Source organism: Vipera ursinii (genome assembly GCF_947247035.1).
Source record: "Vipera ursinii genome assembly, chromosome: Z".
Taxonomy (NCBI): domain Eukaryota; kingdom Metazoa; phylum Chordata; class Lepidosauria; order Squamata; family Viperidae; genus Vipera; species Vipera ursinii.
The window spans coordinates 37,848,985-37,861,591 of NC_139517.1; the positions used below are offsets into that span (position 1 = coordinate 37,848,985).

Genomic DNA, 12,607 nt, shown 5'->3' on the forward strand with positions numbered 1-12,607 from the left:
GATATTTCCATCCATACATTGTCACTAGAAGCGGTATCTATTTTTTCTAGCAATAAATTAACCTGGACATCTGTTTTAGAAGTCTACATTAGGGTTAGTTATCAAGAAGATAAAGCTATCCCTGTTTTGACCTGATAAAACAACTCTAGTTGATCAAATTTTGAGATACTATGCTATTCTAGCTTGACTTAATCTGGTGCAACAGGAAGCTCTTTTAGTTTTTCTTCCCCTTTCTCCCTACCATCACTACTGTTATGTTAAGAGTTGGGAGGCAGTGCAATCCTCTTTAAAGTAAAATATCTTCCTCACCTGAATAACCACAAACCTCTGAGGATCTCTGGCCATGCGTGTGAACTCAGTGACCAATTCTCGGAACTTAGGCCGGCATTCTGAATCAATCATCCAGCCTACAAAACAAAAAGAGAATAGGTGTATCCGTCCAAATTAAGTTCTCCTTATGACAAAAAGAACTAGTTTCTCTGATAATGGAAGGAGAAGAATAGTGAACAAAAAAATGACCCTTGCAAAGATTAGCTACCTAACATTAACACAGAAGCAAGCACTGGAAATATTATGACTTCTGGAAATTCAAAATATTTATCTACTTTAGAACCCACCTATTGCTTTAATCTCCTGCAATATTTTTTCATATTGTAAACCTAAGTACTATGAACCTCATGAGTATATATGTATGTTGTATGTATGTATGTATGTATGTATGTATGTATAATTCTGTGCCAGGCAATTCATACCTTTGTTTCTTACAGGAAAGATAGAAATCTCTGAATGCAGGCGTATTTCTAAAAAGAAGAAAGCTACCTCACTAGCCAAAACTTCAAATTCAATTATGTTGTTTGAAAAGATAGTCGAAATACTGCCATATCTTAGAATCATAGAATTGGAAGCTATCTATGAGGTCATCTATTTCAACTTCTGTTTGATACATATAGTTCAACTTTTTCTCATTCCCTTCCTGCTCTCTTTTATGGGACTGCTAGAGGCTAAAGCTAGACAAATTGCAACCAACCAACTAAGTGCTTTACATTTTATTGCATTTTTGACCACAGATTTGCTCAATCTGATGCTTCTCAGATATATTGGAAGCATAACCTCCAATCTGGGGTTAGTAGCCTATATCTTTTCACCTTCTGGGGAAATTATTAACTATCCCTAATTTCTTACATTTAACCATAATCATATAGACATCAATGGTGCAAATAGGAGGCTGGGGCAATCTCTCTCCTTTTTCCAGAAGATCAGGAATCTCCCGGGCTGGTATACCATCATAAGGCTTTGCACCAAAAGTCATCAGTTCCCAAACAGTAACACCTGATGAAAGCAGAAGAGAGACAGAAAGGAAGATTTGAATGAAGCAACAGTAAAAGTTTTCACATTAGCAGTTAACTGGAGGGAGAAAATACTACACATACCATAGCTCCACACGTCACTTTGGTGAGTAAATCGTCTGCGCAAGATGGACTCTAAGGCCATCCACTTGATAGGTACCTAGACAAAGAAACCAATAGTATACGGATGACCACAAGTCACATCTCTGCTGGTTAGTTTCAAGTAATACCGTTATTTGAAAGTTTTCAGATGATGCTTAGAAATGATTAGGTTTAATTAAAAGGATTAATTCTCAATACAAAGATAGCAAAGCATTATTTGGCACCTAAAGATTTCAGACTCAAGTAGATGGAAAAAGGACATGACAGAATAGCCAGAAATTTTGCTTGGAGAAATATCCCATCATATGTACTGATTCCTTGTATGCAATGCTTAATGAAAAAGTCTAAACACAATTTATCAATCCTGCTTCCAAGCTTGGAAAAATGTCACGAATAATTTTTTCAGCTCTATTTCATTTTGATATTCGGGGTTTTGAAAAGATTTTGAATGGCAGCTGTATGCTTCCCAGAGCCTCCTGCTAAACCTCTTCTTTGATTTTGGAAAAAGATAATGGTACTGCTATTTTTCTCACTGAATTTCAGCAGTGGACTCTTGATGAAGTAGGGAGATGCAACCCACAAAGGTCAAATTAGTCATCCCTACTTTAAAAAACATACAAAGTAGAAAGGAATTTAGAAAATTCATTCTGAATATTAGCTCCACTCCTTGCACAGCTTCAATACTTTTGGTCTCTATACAGAGAGCTGCTCTATATACACCATGTTTGCAATTCTATTCTGCTACCCTTCCACTTTTAAACTAGCTTGATTCTACTACATTTATAATTTAAGTTTGCTAAGTTGCTTTGCACAGAAAGAAAAAGTGAGGGAAACTGGGATAATATGCTTCCAAAGTCTTAATTTAAGAAACAAAGGAATCAGTTCATACACTAGAAAGAGGCGGACCAGTAGAAAGGATGACATCAATGGGAAATAGAAGAGGGACTGAGTATATTATTCACAAAGATTTCTTGAATATAAACTGAAATATAATCTGAAATTTATAGAAGTTATTCTTGTTCTTTGTATGGATGTGAGTGTTTTACCACATGACAAGACAAAAATTATTGTCAAAGTACTAACTAGCCTTCATTCAGAAGAGATTGTGATCTTAAGTCAAAAAAGTTAAATATTATCAATCAAGTATTATTGTCTGGGCTACAGCAAGAGAATTTTATCTGTTCAACTAATACATCTTGAATCTGGCATTTATCCAGATATTGCACCCCAGATTATGGAAGTGTACTCCATATACTCCATTGCTGGAATACACTTTCATAATCTCTAGGCCAGTGACTCTCACAATTGGCAACTCTAAGGTGTGCAGGTTCAACTCCTAGAACTCACCAGCCAGCAATGCTGCTCAAGACCATACAAGTCTAACTAAATATGGGAATTCTAATTGAAAATATCTAGTGGCTAGCAAGTTGAAGGAGGCAGGTCACAGCAGTGTGGAGGGAGCTAAGTGCACCTACTATTATATACTTATATGTAAATGTAGCATTTCCCCACAGAACATTTGGCCTATTAATTAAGGAATATTCCCATGTCCCACCTTCCCTCCATCAGCGTGATATTCTGTTTCATCAATGTCCAATAATCTGGCCAACCCAAAATCTGTAATCTTCACATGATTTGGGCTCTTCACCAGGACATTCCTGGCAGCCAGGTCCCGGTGAACCAAACGGACATCCTCCAGGTAGCTCATGCCCTGAAAGAGAAGCAAATACTATTTGTTTTTTTAGCCAAGGAGAAATATTGATGGATCTTCTTAAAAGAATGTATTTCCATCAACATTAATTATAACACTATAATTGATGTTATTATTAAAATTAATTTCCTTTATGTTAACAGAAAGTTGCTGAAATTTAATCTGTAAGCAAAAGTAAAGTAAAAAGAATTGGGAGCTTCTCAGGATGTTTTGGAATGTCAATGATTTGTTCTTTTCAAGTGAATGTTTCAATATATGAAATTAATTATCTACTGAACTAGACAATTATTCTCTTTAGTATACTCTGACTTTAATATAATTATAACTCTTGAGAATAGATGTCCAATATACTGGGCATAGTTTTCTATATTTTCCTATTGTCATCCTCTGACTGGAGATTCAAAAGAGGAAAAATGGAGTTTTTACAAAGAAAGAACAACTTTCACTTATACAATTATATTTGCTCAATTTCCAGTCCTTGAGAAAGAGAGATTCTGCAGGTAAGAAGGCTATGGAAAAATGTTCTAGTAAGAATAGAAAGAGGGATATTATGTAAATTCATAAGGACAAGTAAGAGAGACTATAAGAGAGATGTGTAGGAAAAGAATGCTGAAATTAAAATTGAGCAATTCCTTTAAATGTACTTCTACTCTGGCTTTCTTCATAACAGAAATTTGGGCAAATATCTTTTCCAAGTACGAAAGAGTAAAATATAGATATCAGGTATTTCCATTCCCAGCAGCATATTAATAAACTCAAGAACCTTTTTTCTATAATAAACCATTCAATGTAACTTGCCCTTCTTAAGATTCTCTTCAGACCTGTCCAGCTGATGGTTTGTAAATAGGTTGTGCTGATGTAAGATCAGGAGCATTTCTTGCTTTTAGTCAGAGCAGATGAAAAATGGAAAAGCAGAGACCTAATTTGACAGAATGATTATATATGGGAAAGATGGCTTCAAGACCTAGACAGACTGAATAGTGCTTCCCCATGAACTAAAAAAGTCAGAGCCATACAACTCTTTCCCTATCCTAAAGTTCCACTTACCTTAGCTATCTGCACACACCAGTTGAGGAGGTCCTGGGATCCAATGCGGTCCTTATTCTCCCGTACGTAATCCAGAAGGCAGCCATAGGGCATGAGCTGAGTCACAAGCTGCACTGTGGAGGTAAGGCAGATTCCCAACAGCCGAGAGACATAAGGGCTGCCTACACCTGCCATAACATAAGCCTCCTGTTGGAATAGAGAGGGATGGAAGTGAGGGATCCTGTGTAGGAAGAGAACTATCTCTAGGCCATGGGTCAGCAACCCGCAGCTCTGGAGCCGCATGCGGCTCTTTCAGCCTTCTCCCAGTTGTCCTCCGCCATTTATTGTTTTATTGTTGTGAGCCGCTCTGAGTCCTTCGGGAGATAGGGCGGCATATAAGTCCCATAAATAAATAAATAAATAAATAAATGTGCAGAGAGACAGAGACAGAGAGAGGCACTTGAGCTTTCCTTCTCTCTCTCTCTCTCTCTCTCTGTGAGTAAAAAAGAGAGTGGCCTCACGCTATTCTCTGAGAAGCTGACAAGCTTATTGGGTGGGGCTCCTGCCTTTGCTGCATCTCCACTAGAAGCGGCAGCTCTCAAGGGCAGGAGAGCCAGCCAATAAGAGTGTCAGCTTGTCCAGAACAGTGTGAAGTCAGCTTGCTAGGTAAGCAGAAGATTGGAGAGAGGGAGGGGAGGGAGAGAGGGGGAGAGAGAGGGAGGGAGAGAAAGAGAAAGAGAGAACTCATGGACAGCAGCCTCTATTTCTTTTTAATTAAACTCTTCAGGTCCAAGTGGCTCTTTGAGTGTTTAAGGTTGCCGACCCCAGCTCTAGGAGATGAGAGGCTGAGCCCAAGGGCGGAATCAAACACATCATCATCTGGAGTCCCTATGCCCCTAAAAGAGGACCTCGGTTTTGAAATCCATTGACTCTTATCTGGCACCAATTTCCCTTGACCATTAGTAGATCAGATTTTTGTGTATAGGTGGCAAGGAATAAACTTGCAATGCTTTTGAACTCTATCCTGGCTTCCAGTTTCTTGCACCTGGCACTACTGAGAGACCAACAAGCACAAACAACAGGAACCATGCAATAAATTAGGAAGACATGGGGAGGTACACTGTGCTTTTCTGGAAGGGACACAACCTCTTGGGAGATCAACATAGTTTTCTTACATCCAAAATCTCCTTGTTGGCTTTAGGTGAAGTGTTTTCCCTCAAGACTTTGATAGCTACTGGGATCTTCACATTCTCTCCATCTGGAATCCACACACCCTACAGGGACAAGATGATGGTGATAATAATAATAACAGCAACAACAACAACAACAACAACGGTGTTGTTGTTATGGATACAATCAGGTTATACTTTAATAAAGAAAGCATGTGAGCATATATGTATATGTACAAAATGCATGAAGAATTCTGTATCAAAATTCACCAATGAATCCTATCCAAATACCCAGTATCCATAACAAATTAGCCTTGGTGATTTTTAAATAGTATTATTCAGCTGTAAACACAATTAAGAGTGCTTCTGCTAAAAAATCAGGAACGTAGTCAATAGGAATGAAAATACAGATCTGATGAATAAGAAATGCAGTAGCAGAAGTAATAATGTTGCAACATAGGACTCAGCTTGATGATTTGGGAGACCTAAAGCACAAACATGTTTTACCAATACAAATATAGATAAAAATGTGTTTTAAAAAAATGTGACTTTTTTTTACTAAATATTATGTATTATAATTATTTATTTATTTAATAGAAAAATCAAGGAAATCAGAGTTGGAATGGGTCATATAGGTTCTCTAATTCAACCCTCTGCTCTGCATAAAAGTTTCCCCCGCACATGCGTGCTAGTCGTTTCCAACACTAGGGGCCGGTGCTCATCTCTGTTTCAAAGCCGAAGAGCCAGTGCTTGTCCGAGGACATCTCCGTGGTCATATGGCCAGCATGACTAGATGCCAAAGGCGCACGGAACGCTGTTACCTTCCCACCGTAGTGGTCCCTAGTTTTCTACTTGCATTTTTTTTACGTGCTTTCGAACTGCTAGGTTGGCAGAAGCTGGGACGAGTAACAGGTGCTCACTCTGTTACGCGATGGCTCAGTGGGTTAGGATGCTGAGCTTGTCGATCAGAAGGTTGGCAGTTTGGCAGGTCGAATCCCGAGTGCCGCATAGCAGAGTGAGCGCCTGCTCTGCATAAGATCCACTAAAGCAGGGGTGTTAACCTGCCGGCCCATGGGCCGGATGCGTCATGGCAAAACCACGCCCCACCCTATTGCCAGCAATGGAAAGCAATTTGCAATACAATATGGTTACTGTATTTCTTCATAAGGAAGACTGATCACAGGGCAAGTGGAACAGCCACAAAGAGTGAACAAATACTGTCAAATGGATGGCAAAGCAGAATTGATTGCAAGGCTAGCTCCATACATAGTCCCTAACTAATCATTTCTTCTGTTCAAACCACTTCTCAAATAAAGCCAGGAAGGCACTGTATTTTATCAGCATTCAAGATAGTTCTTCAAATTGCAGATTTTTGCTGATTAAACGGACACTCCTCACACAGTTACAGTGAAGGTTCCTAAGCAGCACCACATCTTGATGATCTGACAACTATGATCTATTCAGCAGCTGAGCCAATTTCCAGCTGAGGTATGGCACATCCATAATCACAGTGAATCTGTTTTTTTTCATTAGAGACAATGAAACCTACAAAACCTGGAGAGTGGGTCATTTTTCTCATTGGTGGGAACTCTGGTTTTATCACATTTCCCAGCTCTTACAGATGTCCAGCCATTATTGGTCTATACCAGTATTTCTGTAATCTTTTAAACTGAGCGGAAGGATGATGCCTCTCCCTATCATAGACAATTACTCTTTTTTTTAGAAAATATCAAAAATACAGCAAAAAAAGTTCTGGGGGGAGTGAGCTATTAGTTGTGTGCTGTGTTTTGTACTCTCCCTTTGGTCAACTGGGAAGACTATTGGTTGATTCATGTTGTGTTTCCAATGTTTCAAAGCTGCTATCATTGTGTTTCCAATGTTTCAAAGCTGTGAAGACCACAGATTGCCTTCAGAGAGTTTGGTGGATGAAAACAGAGAAAGAGGAGAGATATTTTGATTTTCTCAAAGTGATTTCCAGCCAAAGCTTCCCTTTTAACTAAGTAATTTTCAATTACTGTTCTCCTCACCTTATACACCGTTCCAAAAGCACCTGACCCCAAAACTTTGACTTTTTTCAGTTCTGTCTCCTTGAGAATACGCATCTGAGCTTGGTTTGGAAGAGCTCCACTGGGGGTCAAAGGTTCCACTAACTAGCAGAGCCATAGAAAGAAAGGAACAGAAGAATGAGGGCATAAAAAAGAAGATAAATTTATTTCCATCCATAAATCTCCAGTGCAAGAATATATCAACGCTTTCTAAATGAGGTAAACGAAAACAAAAGCAGTTCTAGGTATCCTTCAGAATTTTTCAAATATTTGTTGAGGTGGGGTTTTTTCGGTTAGATTTTTATCCCACTTATTTTTCATATATAATTCAAGGAGGCAAACAGGCCAATGCTCCTTCTTTCTCCTATTTTCCTCACATCAACAACCTTGTGTGGTGAGTTGAACTGAGAGAAACTGGCCCAAAAGCATGCAGCCAATTTTTCATAGAATTCACAGTAACCTGGTTTCTAGGCCTACCTCTTAACCACTATACCAAATTGGCTCTGTTGCATTCTGTTGTAGCAGCTTTATGAGCTTAGGGAACAAGGAATTAGTTTCTTTTGTTTAAACAGTGGCCAATCACATCTTTCTAATAGCTTTGGAAACAGAATATAAAAATAATGTCCTTCTTCTGGTATTTGTTCCCATGACTCCATACAGTAGTCCTTGGGTTATGACGGCAATTGGGACTGGGATTGCTGTTGCTAAGTGATGCCATTTTAAAGAGTAATACCACATGATCACAGTACTTGGTGACAACAATCCCAGTAGCTGCAGTTACTGGTATAGCTCTGTGTGGGACATTAAGTGGGAAGAGGTAGGATTCCTAGGTAACAGGGACTGCCTTGGGAGGCCTTGGAAGGGCCAGAGAAGGCTGAAGGGAAGACCAGCGCATGGCTCAAGGGGGCCTTAGGAGGGTCATGTGCAGGTCAGGGAACTTGGCTGTGCACAGGAAGGGGAGGTAAGAGAAAAAACAGTGGGAGACACCAGAACAATTTGCAATCTTCCCTACTGACTTCTCCCTTTGACTTTATGGGAAGTCAGCAGCTAGGGAAGGTTGCAATTGGTGATCACGTGACCACGACTCGTGTCAAGGTCATATTTCAATCATGAGCCAGGTGCCCAACAGTTGGATCACGATCGCGCGGTTAAAGGAAAGCTGTGAAGGCCAGGACTCCAAGAACCGTTTATATGTCCATGTTTTCACTGCTGTTGTAACTTTGAACTGTTACTAGCTGAGAACTAACTACCGGTATATGAAAATCTGAATTTGAGCTTTATTTCATTTGCCTTCACTCCATTCTGAGGGAAGGGGTCACAACCTCTGACCATACCTCAGTTTCCTGCAGAAGACGCCTCATGGTATGTTTTCTCTCTTGCTGCTTCCGTCGATTGATACAAACAACAGTGAGAAGTAACAGAATCAGGGCTAGTGCAGCACCCACCACACCTGCAATGATTGAACTAGCATGGCTAGAAGGGAAGGGAAAGAGAGAGGTAAAAATTGTAATCTAAAACAGGGAATGCCAAGTTGTGATCAGTATTCCCCTGCTTGGAACCATCTGGAGATAGTTTACTTGCACAGAGGATTAGGAGCAAATCACTAAGCAGAGAAACTTTCCCTAATTATCACTAACAATATCTGAGAAATCAAAAGTCACCATTCCTTCCTCTTACAGTGACCTGCTTATCTCTGTGTGGGAAATAGTGTTAACTGGTTTCTCCATCTGGCTTACAAGCAGTTAGGAAGGTTAAGCACTTCTTAGACCTAATAGCAATGGCAATAGCACTTAAGACTTATATACTGCTTCATAGTGCCCTACAGTCCTCTCTAAGCGGTTTACAGAGTCAGCATATTGTTTCCAACAATCTGGGTCCTCATTTTACCAACCTCGGAAGGATGAAAGGCTGAGTCAAACTTGAGCTGGTGAGATTCGAACTGCCAAACTGCTGGGAGTCAGCAGTCAGCAGAATTAGCCTGCAGTATTGCATTCTAACCACTGCGCCACCACGGCTTATAAGTCATCATCTCTTCTCTCTTGCAACATATTTTTCTTTCCCTGATTTCTGTCCCTCCATAGTATGCTTCCCTTCAGTGGGAAAGAGCAAACTGCCTGTAAACATACTGAAATTACAATGAAGCTGCACACAAATAAATATATGGATCCGAGTTATTTCATTCATTGCCAAATGAGACAGCAGACCTACCCCTGCTAATATTTCTTGAATATTATCAGAAAAAGATCTCACCAATCTCCTCTAGCAATGTTGTCCATTAATTAACTCTAAAACATTTTTAACATTCATCTTAAATATATTTTGAACTTAATAAGCTGACAGTTGCCAAATCAAACCAATTAATTTGCCTAGCTTGGAGGAAAGGGAACAAAGTTTGGGGGCCATGTTTTCTTTAGAAGTTCTTCCTACTATCCAATCTGAGGGCCCATTTATTATTTCTAAGCCTTAGCAAATGGCAGCACTTGGCTGATTTTTGCTAGAATCAATAGTTAAGCAGACAGGACCTGATCAGTGCCTGGATAAATGATTACCACAAAATTCTAACACTGGAAAATCAAAGAACATTCTCAAAGATTGCACTTCCATGCTGTCCTTAAGAAAATCCAATAAACTTTAAACTTGCAAACTTCTCTTTTGCAAACAATTGGTTTCAGGTATGCTATTTTGAATTCATGATAGAAAAATGAGATAAGAGAAACAAAAAACATATAAAATACCTGGGCTTCTGATCTACAGGGCAGCCAAACTCATCCCGTAGTGTACATCTGGAAAAAGAAATGTGGTGTTACACAATCATTCACTAACCAAGTTTTATTTTAATGCAGTCTTTCTCAAATCCAAAAGCCTTCCAGTTCAATTCACTTCTAACCTACCCAAACCTCGTTTTCAATGTTTGCATTGAAAGTGATAGTAAAGCAGCAGGCTGTCAGCAGTTTCAAGGTGTAAAAAATGCCACCACTGCAAACCCTACTACAGTACAGTACCAATTAAACACACACACACACACACACACACACACACACACACACACACAAACACTTTTCTTTTTTCAGTCACAATCTCACATGGATCTCTAGGGTTTTGCAGAATCCTAGTACGGAAAGGCTGTTTTAATGAATAGAAGGTGTGCAAGAACATTAACAAATGGAGACTAATGATGATGATGGAAGGGATCTTGGAGGTCAACTAATCCAACCCCCTGCTCAGCCATTTCAGGCAAATGGCTGTCCAGTCTCTTCTTAAAAACTTCCAGTGTTGGAGCATCCACAGCTTCTGGAGGCAAGCCATTCCACTGATTAATTGTTCTAACTTAAGCAAAACAATTTTCTGCTGTGGTGTGTCCTTTACATATTATAAGGTTCATTATAGTTTTTGCCTGGGCACCACAATGTTCATACTCTCCCTACTAAGAACTTATTGGTACCTGAAATAGTATGAGGCAGCAAGAGTCAAAAATGTGATAGGATAAACCAGACCAGATTAAACTGTATTTTAAAGAGGAAGGAAATACTATTTTCTAAGTTCACTTATTAACAAACTATCAGAACACAGAACTGGTTATACTTTAACCTTTTCTGCAATTCATTTTCAGTTTAATATTTTATTTTTTTAAAGATATGTAAGGCTGCCCCTCTTAAAGTGACACAAAGCAATAAAAATTTAAAACTATTAAAACATAAAATAAAAAATAAAAACCTGATGCTCCAACAACTTTCTACAGGCTCCACTACTCCACCCCACTGCCTGAGTTAAAGAGACAGGTTTTAAGTGGGTGGAGGCCTACTGATTGCTGGAGTGAATGTGTTCCATATTGCAGGGGCAGCTTCAGAAAAGCTATGCTTCCTAAGTCCCACAGCATAAAGATGACAGTGTTTCAGAGAAAGAACCTAGTGAGTCCATCCTATCCTATCTAATAGGACAAGCAGATAACCTCAGTAAGAAATCATCTTAATAGCTTGATCCCATACCATACAGGGCTTTAAAGATAATGACCAGCACCTTGAATTGCACCCAGAAGAAACTGGAAGCCAGTGTAGCTTGTGCAAAAGTGGAATAACATAGGCCAATGTTTCTCAACCTGGGCGACTTTAAGAACTCCCAGAAAGCTTTGTTGGCTGAGAAATTCTGGGGGTGGAAGACCACATATCTTAAAGGGGTCCAGGTTGAGAAACACTGATATAGGCAACATTGCACATGCTGCTGCATTCTGGACCATTTATAGCTTCCAGATGGTCCTTCAAGGGCAGTCCAATGTAGAACATGTTGCAATAATTCTTTTTGCTGAGATGGGTGGTGATATATATATATTAGACTGATTGATTGGTTAATTAATAAATCCAAACAGGAAAGGACCAAGGCCTTAGTGACTGTAAGACCTCCTGATTTAGGAAATCTGTGCAAAGATTCCCCCTAGCCATAGCTGCCACCTGCTCTTTGACCAGGAATCATGAGCCCAGCAGGATCCTCAAATTACATATCAATTCAGTCCAGGGAAATGCAATCCCGTCAAAGGTATCTTATCAACAAACCCTGAGGGCTGCAAACGTAAAGCCACTAAGTCTTGTTAAAGCTGAGTCAAAGTCAATTCCTCTCCACCCAGACCCTCATTACCTCCAGCACCAGAAGCACATAACCTGTCAGGGCAGGAATGAACATGTATAGTGATGATACCACATATTGATAATACCACATCCCGTGCCTGTGAATGACTTTTCCCAGAGGCTTCATATAAATGTTAAAAAGGAGAGAAACCTAATCCCTCAGAAACCTCATATTTTAGGGGCCTAGGTTTTGACCTTTCACCCTCCTCCCCCCCCCAAATGAAACTGGCTGTGGAAAACGGAGTGTCTCCTAGTCCCAGTAACATGGAATAGCCAATCACATGGTATCAGATGAATACCATGTTCAATGGTATTTTTATGATTTTATTAAAATTTTAAAATACAAAGATAAACTAATACAAAACTAAGAAAAATATAAAAAATACAAATAAAAATACAGAGAGAGAAAAAAGAAGGAAAAAATACAAAGGAACAATATATAATATAAAGAAATTACTTCTTCATCAAGTACAGTTTCAATAATCTCATTTTTCTAACATTTTAACTAAAAATCTCTGCAACTCATGTTTTATCTTTTATCTATTAGCAAATGCTAAGCTTCATCATTCAATCTTAATTAGGAAAAATC

The 12,607-nt window shown here is 39.2% G+C and overlaps 1 protein-coding gene across 2 annotated transcripts in view; it reads right to left on the reverse strand.

Moving 5' to 3' along the window:
* ERBB2 (erb-b2 receptor tyrosine kinase 2) overlaps window positions 1–12,607 on the reverse strand; it is a 64,514-nt gene that overhangs the window by 6,639 nt on the left and 45,268 nt on the right. Inside the window, exons 16-24 of one of the 2 annotated variants that reach the window (XM_083377245.1) lie at window positions 10,135–10,182; window positions 8,734–8,872; window positions 7,382–7,504; window positions 5,361–5,459; window positions 4,207–4,392; window positions 3,004–3,159; window positions 1,431–1,506; window positions 1,183–1,329; window positions 310–407 (exon numbers count right to left, since the gene is read on the reverse strand). In XM_083377245.1, coding sequence (XP_083233371.1) covers window positions 310–407; window positions 1,183–1,329; window positions 1,431–1,506; window positions 3,004–3,159; window positions 4,207–4,392; window positions 5,361–5,459; window positions 7,382–7,504; window positions 8,734–8,872; window positions 10,135–10,182 — 1,072 coding nt within the window. The remainder of the gene's footprint in view (window positions 1–309; window positions 408–1,182; window positions 1,330–1,430; window positions 1,507–3,003; window positions 3,160–4,206; window positions 4,393–5,360; window positions 5,460–7,381; window positions 7,505–8,733; window positions 8,873–10,134; window positions 10,183–12,607) is intronic. The other variant, XM_083377246.1, reaches the window with a different exon arrangement.